Raw genomic sequence first — 21,510 nt, forward strand, 5'->3', positions numbered from 1 at the left:
TTGTTACTGCAGTGGCCCAGGGCACTGCCGTGATGTGGGTTCAACCCCTGGCCCAGGAACTTCCACATGCTGCAGGTGTGGCCTAAATCAAAAAACTAGAGAAGTATACATTACCAAGAGGCCATGGGCCATGCGGATGCATGACACCACCAACAAGGACAGAACTGGTACCAATAATCCCATTTAACACACTTTCTACCCAGTCCTTAAAGGCAGACACTTATAGGTTCTATTCTTTCTTGACATTCATCCAGGTCAGACAGACAGGACGCTGCTCTAGCAGAACTGGGATTCAAATCTTCTGCCTTCTGTGGTTCCTACAGAAATGTCGCTTACTGCCATGTAACTAGCACACATCTTTCATAATCACATTCCTTAATTATGCTCCCTTGCCGCTATCAATTCTCTCCAACAAACGTCAGACCCAACACTGTCTCAACTGTCAGCCTGATCATAATGATTATCATTTGTTTGGGATTTTCTGCAGTGTTTTTACAAGCTATTTTTACTATTACTACACTAATAAATTATTTATGGTGGGAAACCTGAATCAGAAAACTCTGGCTACTTGAAAACAGGCTTTATTAAAAACATCTCCCTCCCCCTCCAAGACGTACCCTCCCAAGGCACACACAATTTCTCTGTCTACTCTGAGCCTTAGATTGCATAGAGTTGGTGGGACAATACTGATGGCTGCAGAGGAGCATTCGATGTGGGAGAATCAAGGAATCAAGTAAAAGCTAATTTTCTTTCTTTTTATGGCTGCACCTGTGGCATCTGGACGTTTACAGGATAGGGGTCAAAGCTATCTCCGCCAAAGCTTCAGCTGCCGGCCTACGTCACAGCCACAGCATCACCAGATTCGAGCTGCGTCTGTGACCTATACTGAAGTTTTCGGCAACACTGGATACTTAACCTACTGATCAAGGCCAGGGATCAAACCTGCATCCTCACAGAGACTAGTCAGGCTCTTAACCTTCTCAGCCACTATGGAACTCCTTGTGAAAGCTAACTCTTGAGCATGGAGATTTTATTCTGCTGTGACTGCTCTTTGCAATCTAAGCCCCAAATGGAAGAGACTACAAAGCATAACTGGAAGTCGTGAAGATGCCTTGTCAGCAGCCTCCCCTGTGTGTTCACCTGCTCATGGGATAAGCAATTACTGCAGGCCTTCTCTAGGCCCGCAGGGTGCTGGAGCTGGGATGCCACTGCAACAAGTGTCCAGCTCATGGAGTTTACCTTCTGCAGAGACGGGTAGATTGTTACCAAAAAGCAAACAGGGTAATTTCAGATTGTACTACGGGTGGTGAAGAAACTAGCCCTGTGACTCTAGGTAAGTCACTGGCTTAATCCTTCTCAGGGACTCTCAGTGCCCTCATCTGGAACATGGGACAGCTGCCACACTGGTCCTCCTGAGGCTTAGGTTAATAAGCTGAGGTCTATGAGGGCTTCAGACCCTGGGGCATCGCCTCCTCACTGTGGGCTTTTACAGCGTTTCGTTTAGTCCCCATCAGTCAGGCAGAGGGGCTTTCTAGGCCCTTCTCCCTAAACGGTCACCAAAACCAAAACAAAACTCCTGACCTATTTCCGGAGAAGGGCTTAAGAGCCCAGAGGACGCAGAACAGAAAAGGGTAGAGCGGTTCTTTGTAACAAAAGTCCAGTCCCCTAAGCCCTAGGCCAATAACCCGGCAGTCAGAGACGCTGACACACCCCTAACCTGCTCCCTGACGTTATGGTGCCTACTCAGGCCCCGCAGATGCCAGTGCTGCTGGCTTAGGGTGTCCAGAGTGGGGTGGGGGACTGTCCCTGCTCTCCACTTCCACCACTGGGACCAGCTGCCACCGAGCTTCCATCTTCTTCCTTCGCCACCCGGGAGACAGGCCTGCCTGACAGCAGACTCTGTAACAGTTCTGGGGCAGGGTGAGGTGGAGGACTGTCCCGCCGCCCCACCCCCGCCTGGCGGTGTCCCCTCCTCCACCGGAGAGCGGGTTCTAGGTAGTGAGAGAGGCCAGGAGGCTGCGCCCCGCCCCCCTGCCGGGCTCCGGGCTCCGGGGGGCCGTGTCAGGCCCCCGCTTCGGCGGGGCTTGTCTGGACCCAGGGCTCGATTGTGACAGCTCAGGGTTGGGAGGAGAGCGGTCCCTTTTCCCCACCCCCGCGCCGAAGCGATCCACAAGCCAGTCGAGCCTCCTCCTCCCTGCACCTCGCCAGGCCAAGAGCTGCAGGAGGACGGTGTGCAGTTTCCCGAGCGCCCGGCCTCGCTCTCCCAGCTGCAGCAGCTGCCCTGGCGGGGGGAGAAGGAGCGCGAGGGGCCAGGGGTGGAGGGGCAGTGGGCGCCCCGATCCGCAGCGCGGCTTCAAGTTTCCACCAGCGAGCGGTTGTGCAACAGCCAGAGGAGCAAGAGCCGCGGGCGCCTCGGAAAACAAGCCGAGCCCATAAACAAAGCCACGTGGCCTCCAGGCTGGGGGGGCCGGGCTAAGAGCAGGCGGCTCTTCCGGCAACAAAGAGCCGGGGCCAGCGGCCCGGGATAAATACAGCGGCCGGGACCTCAGCGCAGCACTCCAGCGAGCCCCGCGCGCCCAGCGACCCTCCACAGCACCCTTCGCGAGCGCAGGGACCCCCGCTCCGCACCCCAGATCCCGCAGCCCTCCACACAGGTTCCCTGAAGCCGCTCCCTCACCGGCCCCAGCACCCCCGTCCGAGCATCCGCCCAGCGCGGCGCGTCCCCGAGGCCGCCCGGCCGGTCCTGTCCATCAGTCCGTCGCGTCCGTTTGCAGTGCCATGCCATTCCTCGGGCAGGACTGGCGGTCCCCCGGGCAGAGCTGGGTGAAGACAGCCGATGGCTGGAAGCGCTTCCTGGATGAGAAGAGTGGCAGCTTCGTGAGCGACCTCAGCAGGTGAGGGGATCGCCACCAACTTCAGCTACGCAAACAGACTCGGGCTGGTCTCCGGGAGTGGGTCGGTGAATGGGACGCAGGCAGAGCTGGAACAGGGTGAGAAGGGAGCCCCTGACTAGAAGGATGAGAGTGAATTGCCTGGGTTTCTGTAGAGGTCACCAGAGCACGGGATTCAGGGTATTTGGTTTCTTATTATTGTTCAAGGTCAGCGTCCCAAAGTGGGCATGACTCCTTCCAGAACCCCAGGTCCCTCTGAGAGTGTGACGATAAATGAGGCTCTTCACAAACGCTCACAACTTCAGGGGTCCCCTGCCTTAAAAGACCCCGTTGTCGTTCGCTTTGCGTGTGTGGGCGCCGGCGGTGAGCGGGCTGCTTGCCCTTCACCCTGGGGTGGCGCGGGACTCCCAGCACAAGTCTGGAGACGGGATTGGACACGGGGCCCGCCCAGAGCACCTCCAGGCTCTTCCCACGCAAAGGCGACCACAGAGTGGGCAGAGAGGATGAGTAACCAGGAAGGGGCGGCCAGATGGTCCCTGGGGCACCAGCGCTTTGCGGGCGGACTTTCGGAGCGATGGTAAAGACTCGAGGAGGCAGAGCTGCGGAGGAGGAAAGGGAGGCGGGGTATGAAACCCACACGAGCTCTCTGCTTCTGAGAGGACGAAGTCTTTGCACCTGTTTCCTCAGTGGCCCTTTTTGTCAGTTTTCTTTATATAGTGAGGGCACCCCCATTTCAAGGTATGCTTATCACCTGCAGAAAGCCCACCTGGAGCAGGTGAGCCTCTGGACTCAAGTCCCACCTGCCCTCTGTCAGTCGGGTGGAAAATCCAAGGTCCCCGGAGCCTGATGCTCTGCTTGGTTAATAACACAGAAGCCCTGATTAATGAGTTGGGTGGTCTGGAATCTGTCAGTCCAGGCCTCCAAGCTGCGCTTCCCAGTAGCTGCCATTTGATTCCCATGAGGAGGGCAATGGAAATGGGTCCAGAGGGAATCAGTGCAGCCTGGCCTTGGGTGCCTTTTCCTAGGGCTTTTGGTTAAAACCACTGCTCCCCACCCTCAGCCCTTAAATTGACTTCAATGGAGAGAGTTCCCTAAGTGGGCCAGCTTCCCACTGAGAATGACCAGTGGTTGTTTGGCTGAGCCCTTGGCACTCAATTTTACCAAAACTATCAAGGAAAATATCACTATTTCCATGTCCTGACCTTCAGAGTCTATCACCTATTTATGATTCATAAAGCATCACCTTTTGTCTTCCAAAGGGGGGGGGGAGTATTTAATCTTGGGGGTCTGCCAGGAGGGACAAGAGCACATTGACCTTTATGGTAAAGGCACTTTGACCAAGTCCCTGGGGAGTCTGGGGAGCACTATACAGAAATCTTATGGAAAACCACATAATTTACAGAAAAAGACCAACTGTTGTCACTAGACTCTTTTAGGGACTCTAATTAGGCCTAAATTATTCTCCCCAGGCGAAAAGCTTCTTTTTATTTTGGTGGATTAGAAGGTTCCTCCCTTCCTCCTCATGCTTAAGAAATGAGGACCTAATATTTTGCTGCTTTATTTTTGTCTAACAGTTTCCAGAGAGGTGCAGCCACGATCTGCTGAGCTGTGTCGCGGCAGCTCACCCAGATGTAACTGTAGGATGCTCCTCAGTGAGAAACAGGCCATTGGATTCAGCAGGAGAGGTCTGAAATGCAGAGCCTCTGGTTCCTATAGACATTCACACTGTAGCTGTTCCAGGAGATAAGCTGGTACCATTCCTATTTAGAAGGAGATACTGGTGCCTTTCTCGCCACAGTGGGGGAGACCCGAAGCTGGTTGGACCTCACCACACAAGTGTAACCTAGGCTGGGGTCAGGTGGCTTCCCACCCCCTCACCCTTCCTGAACCTCCTTTCTTTCCTCTTTTCACAGCGTCTGAGCTAGAGCTGTCACACTACCCCCATCATCACAAATCTATATAGTGACCACCTGCGACTCTGAGTCAGATTTGAGGAATCATTTGGTAGCTCCTAGCAAAGCAGCTGGCTGTTTGTTTGCAGAGTATTTTTTCCCCCCAGCAATTGTAAACAGTCCCTTCCCTACTCAGCATGAGAAGCTTGCCAACTTCTTAAAAGCAGTTGGCCTTCTGAGACCTGGGTTTGTAGTCTCAGATATCCCCACTGTTTTCAGTCTGGTGATGCTTCTTGGTGACGTCAGGTTTGGGCTGAGTGCTGCCTACTCAGGTGAAGCTGAATGCCTCCCCTGTTTGGAGAAAACAAAAGGCAGGCCCTTTTGAAAGAGAGGGAGGGGGTGTGTGGAAGACAGAGGCCTGCAGAGGCCTCATGCACTGAACTCCAGGTCCACCTACCACTGTTTGAACTGCCTGAACAAGAAAGCCTGGTGGGGGGTGGAGGTGGTGGGGGAGGGTCAGCGAGGGGGCATTTGGTGTGTTCCAGCCTGGGGACAGTGTTTCATATTGACCACGGCTTATCTGCAGAGCACCTTCTCTGGACTCTGCTGACAGTTCTCTCTGGGGTCCGGGGGGCCCGGTCCTCTTCCAGCAGCAGACTGTCACAAACCCCATCGCAGCCACATGCCCTGAACTGAGATCACGGGAGGATTTCAGATAAGCTTCCAGCAAGGCCCGTTGTGAAAAAGCTGCAACTACCTAAGATAAAAGAGGAAGGGCAAGTGTTCGTTTTGGGCAGATGAAAAATTCAAGGCAAGAGTTGGGCATGAACTGAGGTGGTGATCCAGGAATGCGTCAAGGAAGTGGTAGGGCAGCCACCTCGCACACAGCCTTCCTCACCAACTGCCCCCCTCTGGGCGCCACCCCCCGCCCCCATGAGTAATCTCATCTCCCAGAACCTGGGCCACTCTTCTGCAAGCCCACAGTCCTGCAGTTGAAAACTCCAGTGCTTCTTTCCAGTACATCTCAGGCTGAACCAGGAAGCAGGACGTTTACTCGGTGCCCTGGATGAGTTAGTGCACAAGCAGAGAAAAATAACAGCCATGATTTTTATGAGTGCTTCCTGTGTGCAAGGCCCTGTTCTAAGAGCTTCATACCCAGTCTGTTTGTTTTACCAGAACAGTCCAGGCACTAGTCCTGGGAGTCTGACGATTTGGGAATGTATTGGAGCAAATGAGCATAGAAATCTCACTGGCCTTAATCTACAACTAAGCCCTCTGGGGCAGACCATGGCTTTCTGAAATGGTCTGCTATCGCAAATGAAGTGAGAAATAGGGCCTTTTTTCCCCTCTTCCCTCCCTTTATCTCTGCTGCCAAATGGGCTTATTTTGAAATCTTTCACTTTTTCTGAAGTTGTCGCTAAGTGCCTTGGTATGTGTGTGATGATAGTCTAGGACTGAGAGAGGGCTACTTACTTCAGGCCTCTGCCTGTAAAAATCAAGATTAGTAAGAACTGACCATAAAATAGCAACTTACTGGTTATTATTGAATGTGATGGAGAAAGCAGCCTCTTTAAATGGTTTTGCTTGTTTAAAAAAAAAATAAAATTAAATGTCATCGTTCCTAAATGGTGGTGGCTTTTCTTGTTCAAGATTTCAGCTGCAATTTTCCACTGGCTTTACATTTCTTTGAAATGGACATAATTGAACTCTCAAAATAGCCTCTAACTGAATATATTATTGCTTAAAAGAAAACATATACGCAGGCAACACAGCCCTTCCTTCCAGACCCTGCCTCTCAAGTCCAAAACTTAATGTCGAAGGGAAAAGTGCAGGGTTTCTCTTTGGTTAAAGCTTTTCTGCATTCTCCAGTGGGAGAGCAGCATCAATTATGTCAAATTCTTCTTAAACTAGCTTTGGAAATGAGTCACTTGGGCTTAAAGCAGGTTATTGTTGTTTCTGTGAGGAAAGCAAGTGCTCAAATTCCTTTGAGGAATGTTTTCAATTAGAAAAGAATAAGATGAAATATAAATATTTAACATCGCTAAGGAAGGGTCACAATCTATGGCCCAGGCCTTGAAAATGTTCTGCTGAACCTTAAATGTGTGATCGAGAATAAGACAGCTTCATCTTATGGTTCTCTATATGTGGAATTTGGGCTCTTAAGTTTTTGTTTATGGTGCATGTGCGTGTTTTCTTTAAAAATAAGCCTTTGTGTGGTATTTTTACACAAAATGGCCTGTGCTTTCCAAAGCTGTTCTCGGCTTTCGTACCTCATGGACCAGTCAAGTGACTTTCCATCTTTCTCCCTTCTCCTCAGCTTGGAAATTTCTTAAATTAGCTCTAAGGACTCACAGTTCTGCTCTGCCCCTCTCTGCCTGCTGACCTTGGCACAGTCAACTGACTGGTCACTGGTTTTATGCCCCTATGGTTGTGTAAGCAGATACACTCACGTGTGACACAGAGCTGGGCCCAAAACATTCACCCTGGGCTCCCTTGAGAAAGGGCTTCTAACAGAGGGTATTTCTGCAGTAATCTCTCTGAAACCTAAAAACATCCTGTTTCGCTGAATGAAAAGGAGAAGGCTAATAATATTAGGAAACTCAATAAATGGCATTAGGCATAGCCTTCTAAGGGAAGATTAACAAATGACTGATTATCCATCAAGCCTGTCCCGATGGGTCCAGAAACACTGAGTATATTGTTGGTGATGTCACGTGTTAACATGTGAGCAAGACACTTATTGTACTTATTGACGTGCTGCTGCAGAGACCATTGTAGCAAAAGGATACTGGAAATTATTTCAACTCCTCTTTTCTCTTTGACAGTTTACATAATAAACTGGCTTCTAAGAACCATGCAGTGGAGAAACAACAGGTGTACCTCATCTTATCCGACAGATGTATGTCCAAAAAAGATATAACTCAAAATCACATTTTAAATTCGGCAGAGGAACTCAGAAAATTAAAGGACTTGAATATATGGGTGATGTAAGGAAAAAAACAAACAAAACCCCTAATTGATGTTTTACTGGTAGGCATTATAAATCCTGCCTTTCGCACGCATACCCCACAGGGGTTGGGGGGGATTGGGGTGGGGGGGTTATCTTCTCATTGTACCTCAGAGTACTTCAGATTTCTCCTGCATCCCTTCTGTGGAAACTCTTCGAAGGTTTCCTCTGAAATTCCATTGGGTAAAAGAACTCAGTCAGCCCCCCTAAATAACAGCTCGACCTCGTAATGGAAATGTGCCCCTGATCCAGGGTTGAACTGCACATCCTTTAGTGACCTGCGCCGTGGCCATTCTGTCTTTTCAGGCCTTATGAACGTATGGGTTGTAAATTCAGCTTGCTCCATGTAGGACTCAGGGCTTCGCCTCACAGCGTGCCTAGTGATAGGGAATTACATGAAACCTCAACCATCAGTTACTGTACACGAAACACCTAGAAACGCAGTCTGTAAGTCAGATGTTTGCCAGGGTTTTTAAAGACAGTTAAAAGCAGCATGGGTGCATTTTAAATAGGCGAACTGTATGGTATGTGAATTTTATCTCCACAAAGCTGTTGGGGTTGTTTGTTTGTTTGTTTGTTTAAAGCAACTTGGGGTGGGTGTCTTTGCAAAAGGAAGGCATCGAGTATTAGAGGGATACTAGTCATCACCATCTCCCTCCCTCCCCCTCCAGTCATCATGTTTTGCTTAAAATAATGGTGCGGTGCCCTGCGTGGCTCTTACAGCATGCAGGGCTGTGTGTTCAGTACAATGGCAGACACTGTTGGGAAGTCAAAAGAAGCAGAAACCCCCGTCCCTGCCTTCCACAGAGATGGGACAGTTTTCCATCCCAAGAGAGGGAAGTCGGGGCCAGTATAGCCTTCTTCTGAGTCATTATTTTGTTTTGTTCGAGGAGCATGTATGTTTGTGTTTTATAACCCAGCAAGCTATTTATAGAAACAGCTCATGTTAAAGTATAGCTGTTACAGCTCATGCCCTCTTGTTATTCCTAGTTACTGCAACAAGGAAGTATACAATAAGGAGAATCTTTTCAACAGCCTGAACTATGATGTTGCGGCCAAGAAGAGAAAGAAGGACATGCTGAACAGCAAAACCAAAACTCAGTGTAAGCCATTTGTTTTGAACTTAAGAAGAAAGCTGTTGGAGGATCACTGTGATTGGTTCTTTGAGGGGGAAAAAAAAAAAATCACACCTCACATGTTTGGCATCTGCTTTACTGTTGATGGTGTCATTGACAGAGGTTACTGGGACCTTTGCATGCAGAAACCTGGCTGTGCATTTTATGAGTGAGATTAATGTAGTCTTTATAGCCCTGTTTATAAGTCAGTTGTTAGTTGGGCTGTTTTTTCCCTGCTTGTCACTTATATTTGATGTAGTTACCAGTTCCAGTGTGTGCTTTCATTTGGAACTGTGTTTTGAGGCTTTGAAAGTAGATTTGTTTCTCCCTCTTATATAAATACCAGTAACATTTCTAGATGCTGTATGTAAGTATGAACAGAGGAGAAAGTTCTATTAATAAGCAGGAATTACAGATCTTTAGTTTATTCCATCTGTACTGCATGGTTTCTTCATTGCTATCTGTTTTATTTCTACTTTTTATGGCCTTGTATAAGTTGTAAGCTTGGCATTTAACACAAACTTGTACTCGGGTATTAGATTTTTTTTTTTTTTTTAATTTGGAGCTTTCGCATACTGAAGCAGAGTGTCAAAGACTTGAAAGGCTTCCTACAAAGTAAATTATCACTCCAGTATTTACACACTGCAGAAATTAGGTATTTGCATCCCCTTAGATTGTCGGCAGAGTCATTGTATTTGGGGTCAGAACTTTTTTACACTTTGGAAGAAATGAAAAACAAACATGTTTAAAATCTTGGGCATGATATAAATTTTAAATCTGTGGTTTTTTTTGGGGGGGATTCTTTTGTCTTTATAGATTTCCACCAAGAAAAATGGATCTATGTTCACAAAGGAAGTACTAAAGAGGTGAGCACCCATCTGTTTATTAAGGAGTATGCGCAGCTTTATGCCTCCCCCAGCAGGGTGGCAGGGGCGAGATTAGGAAATAACCATTCATTCCCATCATGATTGTCTTCCTGGCTGTGTCTGGTGGCAGCTAGCAGCCCACCGCTTAACCAGCCATCAGAGTCTGGGGCTATAGAGAGAGACGCGAAAGTCACTGGGCTCCCCACTCATCCAGTGGGATGATGTGTGTAGAAGCGCTTTATAAAGATGAATAAACAGATCCATCTCAAATGTACTCTTATAAAACTCTAGCCTTTGTCCCAGGACAGTGCCTTCCCGTTGTTCTGAGATCTCTTTTAGACTTCACCTCGGTCCACTTTAGCCCTGGAAGGGTTAACCTCTAAATAGAGCAAAAATTCAGTGCCTGCCCAGCATGAGACCGCCCAGAGCTAGAAGGAGAAGGGAACCGGACGCTGGAATAACTACACTTGCCTGGCACTTTATAAAAGCCCTTTCTGTACATTTTCTCTCTGCACAGATAGCTAGGACACAGGCAGTAGGACAGAATGACAGACTTTCGTGTGCTTTCGGAGCCCTTGGAGAACAGCTAGTTCTCCCTGGGATTTGAGACCTGAGATCAGCAATACGCCCGAGACCACCCAGGTACCAGGAGCGGAGCTGGGCCTGAGAGTCAGGACTCTCTCCCCCAGCGCCTCTGCGTTCAGAGAGAAAAGACCAAAACTTCTTTGGCTTCTTCTTGAAGCCTTCAAAATGCTTCCGAGGACCACAGTGAGAAAAGCACTAGAGAGGCCAGGCAAGGTGGCAAATGGTGGTGACACAGGTAGGGCTAATCTCCCCCCAGGAGCATGTTACAGGGACTAACTCTTCCCTGACAAGCTGTAGGAGTGTATGCGGAGAACAAGGGCCCGGGAGGTCCAGGTCACAACTGAAGCAGCTGCCGGCTGCACCGTCCATCTCTGGGACTCACAGCGGTTCCCAGAAAGAGCCGATCATGGCTCAGGGAAGGAGCAGACGGCCACAGGTCACCTAAGATGGGCAGCAAGTTGTCAGCAGAGTCCAGGCGGACTGTTCTGGAGAATGACCTCTGCACCCCCTATTTTTACACATTCAGCGCCATGGATACTGCACTTTGGGGGAAGCTTTCAACAGGCTGGACTTCTCGACTGCCATTCTAGATTCCAGAAGATTCAACTATGTCGTACGGGTAAGTCTCTGTAGATTATCCAGACGCTCAAGTTGAACTGTCTTTTCAGGCTGTCTTGAAGTAGTTTCCCCACCGCACCCCCAAAATTTTTTAGGCCCCTGGGGATTTTGAGGAAAGCAGAAAATGGACTCCCAACTCCTGCCTCCCTCAACATATTTCAGGGATCCTGTTAGGGTGTCCCTGACATTGGCCCTGACAGACAGGGACTGCCGTGACAACATCAGGTGAGCCCTGTTGCAGGCAGCAGCCTTAGCAAGAGAGAATTCAGCAGCAAGCACGTTGTGAAGCCTTTTGGATTGCTGTAAACACTTTGTCCACCTCCTGATTGGTCTCACTATCCTCCTTCTTGTCCTGCTTGAGCTGCCTCGAGGTTGACCCCAAGGCATTCTTGGTTTAAGCCTCCAAACTGGACACATTCAAGTCACCCCAGAGCTTCTTCCCCCTCCTCCACTGCCATGTGCTAGTGATACTCAGTCCCAGGTTCACTTCAAGCTTGAAACTACCTATTTGGTCAGCTGCTTCCTGTTTTAATCCCTATGATGGAAAAAAGTAATTTTTTAATGAGCTTTAGCGAAATATTCATGATGAAGGCCGTAAAGCAAGTCAGGTCTAACCATGACCTTCAAGTCACTGATTCTTTTTTATTGGTTGATTGTTGCTTCTCCCCCTAAGCTCCCTTGCGTGTTTTTGTCAGTGGTCCAACCCGGGAGGTAGCAGCTGTTTGGGTTTTAGGATCAGAAGTAGGAGGGAATTTACCCCCTGTGGGTGTTAGGTGGCTGGGTTTTCATTTTCTTTTTCCTGGGTTGTTGTGCTTCTCGGTGCCGTGTGTCATTGAGTCAGATGATTGCAAAGGCTCAGCCAGAGCAATGACATTCAAGCCCCCTTGAGGCCTGGATCATTCACCTGTTATCTGGGTAGAAGCAGGCCTAGCAGCCCCAACTGACCTGATTTAAAAAAAAAAAAAAAGCAGGCGTCTTGTAGGTTGAGAAGCTCTGAGCTGAGCCGTGACCACATGAGCAGACTGTCCACTCTCCAGCTGAGCCTTATTCCAACCCAAAAGGGATGAAAATGAGAGACTTTCCTGATGAAACGTTCATGTCACTCAATGTGACGCTGCTGCTTCTGGGAGGTCACTGTGGTCCGCAACCCAGTCCAGGCTGGTTGGAGTCTGGCCCGCGAGGATCTGGAAACTTGTCGCTAAGACTCTGAATAGTCTCCATCCTCCAGGTGTCAGAGGAAGACACCCAGATCTGATGTCTTCCTTCTAACCTGATCAGCACTTGGTTCGTTTTCAGACTGTTCTCCTTCCTACCGGTTTTCCCTTTTACGAGAAATAAGACAAAGTAAAGGAACAAGGATCCGAGCAGCGAAAATCTATTTCATGCCATTCTGTGCACTATCACCTTTTAGGCTTTCATCAGCCCTGTAACGTATAGGTACTTTTATCTCTGTGTACACACACCGAGGGACAGCGAGGTAAAATGACCTAAGGTCACAAAGCTACGTAAGCGAAGAAATCCAGATCCGAAACCTGGGCAGTCTAAAATCCACCCTCTTTAGCTGCTGCAGTGAGTGAGTTCTGTGTAAGCAAAGGACTGAAAGTAAAGGGCCTGGTGTCAGACCCCAGCTCCACTGTTTTCACGCTGTTTCAGCCTCTCTGACACTCACGTTCCTGCTGTGTGAGAAGGATTTAGAAGAACCTCAGCCTCACAGGGTAGCTGTGAAACTCAGTGCCATAAATGAAAATACTCTGCAGACCAGAATCTGTGAGTCAAAGTCAGCTACAAATATTGATTATTTCCTATTTAGCAAAATTATTGCTTATTCTTCCTGAAATGCCTTTTCAATTGGGGGATTAAAAAAAAGTGTTTTCCTACTTAAAAAAAATTACCTGGGGAATCATGCCCTTTGCAAGCTCAGCATAGAGAACTTGTGCCTGATAGTTTGTAATTGTAAAATACATCCTAAGCACATTCTCTTACCCATTAAGAAAGATACTACTGAAAGCTTGCAGCTCTTAGGTTCAGAAATAGGGGGAAAACATTTCTATTTTGGAAAGAACAGCCCTCCCCCCCCCCCGCCGCCCTCAAGTTAGAGACCTCTGCCGTTTGAGAAATGTTATTTTTATAAAGAGCTTAAAACATTTTAATGATAGGCACCATGTTTTGAGGGTTTTCTTCTAAGGAACTTAAGACATCTCAAATCCTCTTCTTATCCTTAAACCAAATTTCAAAGAACTCACTGTATGTTAGCCTCCTGTTACTACTTAGGCCTCAGGGTTTCTTAATACTATGTGATTCCTCTGTCCCAGTAAGAAACTGAACCAACTATGAAGCCTTAAAATGTGTTTAATCTTTTTAGAGACAAAGTTCAGTTTTAAAAAATATGTCATGTTCATGCTGGCTGTCAGTTTCAATAAAAGAAACATGCAGAGGGGGAAAAAAAGAGATGGCCAACACTCCTGCCTCAAAATGTTATGATTTTTATGAGCACAAAAATTTTGTGGAGCTTTTGGAATCAAAAATTTTGAATGCAAATCGGAGAGGTTCTTATTTGCACCTTTTCCTTTTTTTCTTTTTTCTTTTTTTTTTTTTTTTGTCTTTTGAGGGCTGTACCTGTGGCATATGGAAGCTCCCAGGCTGGGGGTCTAATCGGAGCTGTTGCCTCCGGCCTACGCCAGAGCCACAGCAATGCCGGATCCTTAACCCACTGAGCGAGGCCAGGGATCGAACCTGCAACCTCATGGTTCCTAGTCGGATTCCTTTCCACTGTGCCATGAAGGGAACTCCATGTATCTTTTCTTAATTGGCTTCAGACTACACTCATTGCCTATTCCCCTTTCTCTACATACCTCCAATGACTTAAACGCAGGGTTTTTTTGGCCACACCTACAGCACGCAAAAGTTTCCAGGCTAGGGATCGAACCCATATCACAGCAGTGACAACACTGAATCCTTAACTTAGGCCACAAGGGAACTCCGTAACACAGTTTGAACTATGGGTTTTAAAGAGGACTTAAAATCTTTAAAAGCAGCAATCTACCCATTTATGAAAGGACGTTTAAAAAAAAAAAATAGGTTTACATTATGCCTCAAGACCAACACATTTTGGAAATTCCCCTGGGGAGCTGGCAAGAATTCAAGGGCTGGGCCAGTGGTGGGGCTAGAACTTGGTAACCATGAGAAAGCAAGTGCTGATTAACTCCTCCAGGACACAGAGAGGCCAGTGCAGAGAGGGAGCTGCCAGTAAACCCGACAGAATCGCCTGCAAAGCTGGTGCCTCTGGGGATGCCCACCTAGAGCGTCTGAGTTGGTTGAGGGTGATGCTCAGGCATTGCTATTTAAATTCATCCACCAGGTGATCCCAGGGTATTTTCAAGTTTGCAAACCAGCTCAGAAAGGACTTGGGAGCTCACATGTTATGGTTTGCAGAATGAATTTTTAAACAAAACACACTGAGGCAGAGTGCAGGAGAGGCCTTGAATGCTTTAATGCCAGAATGATCTTTGACCTGATCCCCCAGCTCTCTCTGTGGGATGCGAATGTGGCCAAGTACATGGTAACCGCAGATGCTGTCTTCAGGCCAAGAAGGTCCTGGAGAACCTTCAGTACTGGTTTCCTGACCTGAATGGCCTGACTCCTGTGTGCCCCCAGGTCAGAAAGGATAAACAAATGTTTGCAGCCCCAGGCTCTCCATCTGCCAAAGGAGAACTTTACAACCTACACCAAGGCACGTGGTAATTTTTTTCTGTGTTACCATCCTAAGTCCATTTGAACGTTTGCAACGAGTCACTGCATTCCTACCACCCCTAAAAATCTTTTCCAAGAACATGTTTTAGTTTAAGTTGACTGGCGGTTTGGCAAATGAAAGGCTGAAATATGGCACTGTGACTCAGATTTAAACCCAATGCCTTAAATTAAGGGCGTGCTGTTGCCAAGCCCCTGGTGGGTCGTGATGTGCTTGGGCAGCCTGGCCCCTTTACCAGGCCCCTCTGCCACAGTGACCTTGGATGAATTTGGTGTTGCATGGCCTTCCTCTGATGGAAGGCGGCCCCTGCCACCTGGGTCTTAAAGCTGGCAGTATCTTTTTCCATTGGTACTGAGAAGCTGGGATGGAGGGCAGGAGGCCAGCTGTCCCAAAGGCAACAAAATCAGAAGAACAGAGCCGTAAGCCCACCTGAAAGGGACTGACAGAAATGACTGGGAACTGGGAGACTCCAGTGTGGAGTGTTACCAATGGGCCCAGAACAGGCCCTGAAGTGAAGGCTGATGAGGCTGCCAGTGATTTAACCAAAGAAATGCTGCATCTCTTGGAATATCGAGCATTCTCAGCTGTACTAAGCATTTAGGCAAGCAGATCCTGCAATGTCTGGGTGCCCACTGAAATGGGGGACATTCACAGATCTTGAGGCTATGACCACAGAATTGGGGGAGTACATGCAGAAGCAGGGGACCTCCTGAAGAAGTGGGGGGTGCCCACACAATGACAGAATGGAGTACTTGCAGAAGTAAGGGGTCACCCATAGAAGTAGGGGCACCCAGAGAAATGGAGGAAGGCTGAGGGACCAGAACAGTGGTGTTTTTGACCACAGACTCCTAACAGTAATTTAAGCATGTATTCTCCATTTATGTATAGTCATAGCTTCATTCGTAAGTCATATGCCTATAAAAGGTGCTAATCATGGTACCCACCCCATCGTGCTGCTGTAGAATTAAACCGAATTTAAACACATGAAACGTTTTGGGACAGTGCCTGGTTCATGAGGAGCATCAGTTCTTACTGTAACGACCGTCATTTTTAGGGTCCTAATTACAGACAATTAGAAAACACATGAAAATCAAAATTAAAGACAAAACAAAATACAAGCTTTTTACTGACTTTTCTACCTGATTTTCTTTGCCGTTCCACTTCAGAGACTAGAGGATCAAAAGTGTGCCCATTTTTGTATAAATTTTTTTCTCGAGGACTCAGAATTTAAAGATATCCTGCCATGAGCCCAGAAATATACTGTATACTAAAATTCTACCCAGTTTCTAGGCTAAGTCAGGTGCTCACTAAGCGGGGGGGAGGATGGTCTGCTAAACTGGATGGGTGAGCTGAGTTTTCAGTGCCAATCGAGCAGACTTTTTCCCATCCAAGGAGAGATGTTCCTAAGAGAGTGTGATAATTGCTCTGAGTTGCTCTGGTTGAGGGTAAGACAGAGGCTTAAGTATCTATGAGCCAGGATCCAAAGGCCCCTTGAATCGACTAAAGGAAGGGCTTTCCAGTGACAAGGAGGTCACAGAACCCTCTGCTAGGTCCCCATACATCAATATTGCTTTAGGTGAATGTTTTCTAATCCCCTAAACAGGATTTTTTTCTGTATTAAGTCCATACCATGTACCCAGTATTGCCACAGCCACTTGAGAATCCACTAAGACCTCACCCCTGCCTGCCAGTGATTTAACCAAAGAAATGCTGCATCTCTTGGAATATCTAGCATAGCCCAGGAGCTCCTGGGCTATGCTGGGGGACAAAGTAGCAGTAGCAACTGAGTTCTGTCCTATCTAGGAGGATGGAGGAAAAAGTACTGGAGGTAGCTTCTTGGAAGAGGCAGAACCTAAGATTCTCCTTCCATGAAGGATGGAGAGGTGGAGAGTTAGATAGAAGACTTCGCAGGAACAAATGGTGTGGAGCAGAAACCCAGACATGGAAAGAACAGAAGTGGGGTGGGTGGGATGGTGGGCCAGGGGCCAAAGGCAACGTGACATCCAACCTTCTAGAATCGGAGGGTAGAGGTGAGGAGGCTGGAGTAGACAGGGAGCCTGATTTAAGCAGGCTCATCGAGGCAAACAGCCTCTCTGATCAAAGCAATGGGAAGAGGGCATCATTCTAAGTTCAGGGTTTTCTGGGATGGATGGAAGGCAGAGAGGCAAGTTTCTCTCGGATGAGAATACAATTAATCTGTGTAAACTTGGCCCTCGGTTAGAGAGATGTTTCACTTGCAAATAATATTTACCCAATCTCGACATGCCTGAAGATTATTAATGTAGCAGAAATGTTCCCTCTTCCAGCCTGTCAGTGTTCAAGCTCAAAGTCAGGACGAAACTTTCCAGGTTTTAATCTGTGTTATCCGTTGGATAAATAAGGGTCTTGGAAGTACACAGCACTCAGTGCAGGCAGAGGCACTGCTTGATAGAACCAAAGGTTTATTGCAAAAGACATGATATTCCTAAGGTCACCCCACTTGGGTGCAGAGCCTGTCATTAGACTGTCAAAGGCCACCTCATCTATAAAGCAGGAGGGAATTTGCATAAACCATCCCAGGTCCCTTCCAGCTAAACCACTCCTTGATTCTAAAAGACAAATTTGTTGTTAATACAAGTTTTTGTTGAGTGTCTGCCATGTGCCAGGTTGGGCAGCGTGGTAAATAAAACAACCCCTTCTGTCTTGAGGTTTCTATCCCAATGAGATGGACAGCAAGCCAGTAAATAAGAAATGTCAGACATGTATAAATGGAACACTGAAGAACAGTGAAACCATAGTGAGCTACAGAATAGTCTGGAAGGTCTCTCTGAGGGATGGGATGAAGGCAGCAGGTAAAGACATGGCAGGGACAGAGGCTGAGAGGTGGGAGTGAGCTGAGCCTCATCAGGGAACCAGAGCAGAGCCAGCACTGGGCAAAATGAAGCTGCGCAGAGAGTGAGGACCAGATCAGGGAGGACCCTGCCAGGCACGGGAGGGGGCCTGGATTTTTTTTTCCAAAGGGCAAAGGGAAGCCGTTTGAGGGTTTCAAGCCGAGAAGTGATGGGAGCTGATTTATTTTTATTTATTTTTTTTTTTTTCCCACTGTACAGCAAGGGGGTCAGGTTATCCTTAGATGTATATATTGCAGTTACAGTTTTTTCCCCCACCCTTTCTTCTGTTGCGACATGAGTATCTAGACATAGTTCTCAATGCTATTCAGCAGGATCTCCTTGTAAATCTATTCTAAGTTGTGTCTGATAAGCCCAAGCTCCCGATCCCTCCTGATTTATTTTTAAAAGTATGAATGATCTGATGAACCAAAGGGAAGGGAAGATAGAAAACCCGCCGCCTTTTCTGCAGGCGAAGTGAGATAAGAGGGCCCTCTCTCTCCTGCCCATTCATCTTCCACACACCGCTGCAAACTGTGTGTGTGTGTGTGTGTGTGTGTGTGTGTGTGTGTGTGTGTGTGTGTGTGTGTGTGTGTGTGTGTGTGTGTGTGTGTGTGTGTGTGTGTGTGTGTGTGTGTGTGTGTGTGTGTGTGTGTGTGTGTGTGTGTCTCCGCCTCGAGACTGGCTGCAGGATATTGCTTGCAACTCGATTTTGCTTCTGCTCAGTGAGTCCCAGCCTCGCATGAGCCAGAGCTGCAGAGCAGGATGTGGTTTCGGCGAGCGGTGACCACTGTCCCCTCCTCCGAGAGCCCCGTACCGTTCCTGTTACGGCACAACCAGTCACTACAGACCAGGCCCGATTCCCAGGCGGCCCCCGCGGTAATGACCGCCTGGGATTCAGGAGGAGCCGAGCGCCCGCTGCTTTCCCTCCCCTGCCTTCTCCTCAAACCCAGCCGCAAATTACTGGCACCTGGGCTAAAATTTGCCCAGCGGAAAACAAACAGCCACTTTCAAACAAGACGTTTTCCCCTGCTTTTTCTCTTGTGGCTGGGGGGCAGAGAATCCAAGTGGCTAAGTCATCTTGATAAATAAATGGCCAGATACAGCCCCACTCCCCCAGGCACATGGCTCTCCTGACACAGAAATAAGGCTAATACATTCTGTCCTCCTTGGCCCTAGTGCCACACAGTACTGGTTCTGGGTCTGGAGAGTCACTGCTGATGTGGAAAGTAGATCTAAATGATTTACACAAAGCAACTGTCTCATCCTCAACGTGTTATTAACCCTTTCTGGGTATTATGTCTCCCTTAATGTGAAAAGCTGATTACCTGTCACAATGTAACACCGATAGAAGATTTCCAGACTGTTTCCCAAAACGCAACAATACATGATATTGCTTGTATTTTTAGAGTTTGGTCCTAGACGCAGATTTGATCAGCCTTGATAAACTAAAGTCCTTAAGCTATCAAAACACACGTTCTCTATTCGACACATCTGGGCCCAAGTCCTGGCTCTAGCACTCGATGCTGCTGGTGTGCCTCTAGGGGAGCTGCTTAGCTGCTCTGAGCTGCGGAATCATCCTCTTTTGTCTAATGGAGAACCCACTTCATTGAGTTGCTGCTGAAGATTAAACGAGATCACACATGTGAAGTGCTTAACACAGTCACTGGCATGTGATAAACACACATTCTTGTTAGGGAAATAAGACTTCACAGCAGATGCAAATATGTTAAGTCATAGAATGTATCAGCATTAACTTTCATCAAGAGGGGGGCTCTTAACTGTATCAGAAACATAATAAAAATGACAGAAAGGAATATGAAAATTTGAAAGCATCTAAGCTTTTGGTTGACAACACATAAAATTGAAATACAGGGATTCTAAAGGTCTTTAAGCCAGCTACGGATTCACTGTGCCTTCTCTGGTAGTAATTTTACCTAGTAATACTCTCTGTACCATAATAAAAATGAATAATTATTGAGTATATTCTTGGTGTCAGGCACTTGTTATAGGTGCTTTATGAACACATTTAATCTTCACAGCACTCTGTCCAGTAGGTACTATTAAGTATATTTTACAGATGGGGAAACTGAGGCCATTTGGCTCTGAAGCCCTCACCCCTCAACTCTGTATATGCTGTATCAGAAGTTGACAAACTTTGACCCAATGGCCAAATCTGGCCCCCTGCCTGTTATTGTAAATAAAGTTTTATTGGGACACAGCCACACCTATTCATTTACATATTGTCCAAGGCTGATTTTGCACTATAGCTGCTGAGTTAAAGCAGCTGCAGCAGAGCCTCTCTGGCTCACAAAGGCTAAAAGATTGCCTCTCTGGCCCTTGACAGAAGAAAAAAGTTACAGAAAAGTTAACCCTTGATAGCAGCTTTAAACTTTACTAAAAGATTGGCGCATGGAAGGAGAAGACATAATACCTTATGATAATAAGCCTTGTATTTGGTACTTGCAGTGGGTTTTTACATATCTATTTCATTTAATTCTCATAATAACCCTGTGAAGCAGGTAGTCTTTTTTTGAAAAAATTTCCAATTTATAAATGAAGACATTTGGGTTCTAGGAGGTTAAATAACTTAGATGATAGACTAGACGGTAAACTCCGTTGAGTCTAGGGATCGTGTGTCTTTATCCGAGTCACCTACCACGATGTGAGGACAGACTGGGCACGCAGAAAGTACTTGCTCAGTGAATGACGCTGTTAAGGTCACCCAGCTGGAGCATCTGGGTCTCCTATTCCAAGGTTCGCTCTCCTGACCCCAAGGCCACCTGGCAGTGAAAAGGACTTTCTCTTGTCACAAGATTAAACTGAGGGTAGCTGACGTGTCATTCTGCTGCCAAGTGACTGATCTTTGCAGCTGTATCTTTCTCATCCTTAGTCAAGGATCATCTCAGTCAGACCAAAGGGCTTTTTTGTTTCCCCTCAACTGCGTATCCAATTTTCTTATCCTTGTGATTGGTGCATTTTTAGACAGGATTGAAACTGAGGCCATCGGGAGATGGCAGTCACATGGCATCAGGGTTTTGGATGGATTTCAGGCAAAGCTCTGCCCGCCCTCCTCCCAGCGCCCGGACCCACCTCCCACCCCCTGATGAGTCATGGTGCACACCGGACTGCCCTTCCCGGAACCGACTCAAGACTTTTGTTTTCTTTCATCCCGCTTTGTGCTGGTCATGTGAGGCTCAGGGTATTAATAGACCATTGGCTGGGCCTTCTGAATCTTGTTGTTGGTCCGGGAGATAAATGAAAGGTTTAGCCAGTCCCTTTGTGCCATTTTTCACTCCTCTCTTGACTGTCATGTGCTGGTTGGTGTGAGAGCAGAACCTGACAGGGAGTGTGGTCCCCACCCGTGGAGGTGGCCTCTGCTGATGTTCTGACTTCTTGCCTCTCTTCCTGGGCCTTGCTCAGCTCCTGACATCCAACTGGATCACCAGCACTGATCTTAACCTACCAGCCTCAGCCCTTCTTTGCCGCCTCCCCGCAGGCAGATGACAGCTCTCCGTGCATGATGTGTGAGGGATGCATCAGCCAGGCAGGAAAAGATTTGGGGTCCTTTTTTTTTTAACTTGGAGTAAAACTATGTTCAGGAAATTAAAAGTCTGTATGTGGTTTGACAGGCTCCTAAGAGGCTCCATGGGGACAAAATTTTTCAACAAATGCCTTGGAAGCAGAGCTTCTTTGAATTGCCTGGGGCCTTGATCCAAGAGTTTCAATTCTTCTCTGCAGCCCAGTTTTTAAAATGTCACTTTGCTGGTTCCCTCAGCCTTGATCCTAGCACCCAGCACAGTGTCACCCTTGGTGTTTACTGACCTGAAGTGAAGTTGGGCGGGGCCTGGCCGGTAGACGAAACTCCCCCGGGAAGTTTCCTAGGAGCAGAGATTCAAGCTTTAACCTCAGGGAGCTCTC

The 21,510-nt window shown here is 47.6% G+C and overlaps 1 protein-coding gene and 1 long non-coding RNA gene across 2 annotated transcripts in view; one reads left to right on the forward strand and one right to left on the reverse strand.

Moving 5' to 3' along the window:
* Nucleotides 1-2,877, reverse strand: part of LOC146403693 (uncharacterized) — a 152,933-nt gene extending 150,056 nt beyond the window's left edge. The window contains exon 1 of the long non-coding RNA XR_014843386.1: nt 2,678-2,877. This is a non-coding gene — a long non-coding RNA (uncharacterized LOC146403693). The remainder of the gene's footprint in view (nt 1-2,677) is intronic.
* The window catches only part of FBXO32 (F-box protein 32), a 30,238-nt gene continuing 11,470 nt past the window's right edge, over nt 2,743-21,510 (forward strand). The window contains 4 exon segments of the mRNA NM_001044588.1: nt 2,743-2,894; nt 8,781-8,893; nt 9,722-9,771; nt 10,883-10,975. Of these exon segments, the coding sequence (NP_001038053.1) occupies nt 2,779-2,894; nt 8,781-8,893; nt 9,722-9,771; nt 10,883-10,975 (372 nt within the window). The 5' untranslated portion in view covers nt 2,743-2,778.

The sequence above is a fragment of the Sus scrofa genome, chromosome 4 (assembly GCF_054392235.1).
Source record: "Sus scrofa isolate SSC_HxYL_T2T_F1_AM1 chromosome 4, Sscrofa_HxYL_maternal_Yorkshire_Landrace_v2.0, whole genome shotgun sequence".
NCBI classification, from domain to species: domain Eukaryota; kingdom Metazoa; phylum Chordata; class Mammalia; order Artiodactyla; family Suidae; genus Sus; species Sus scrofa.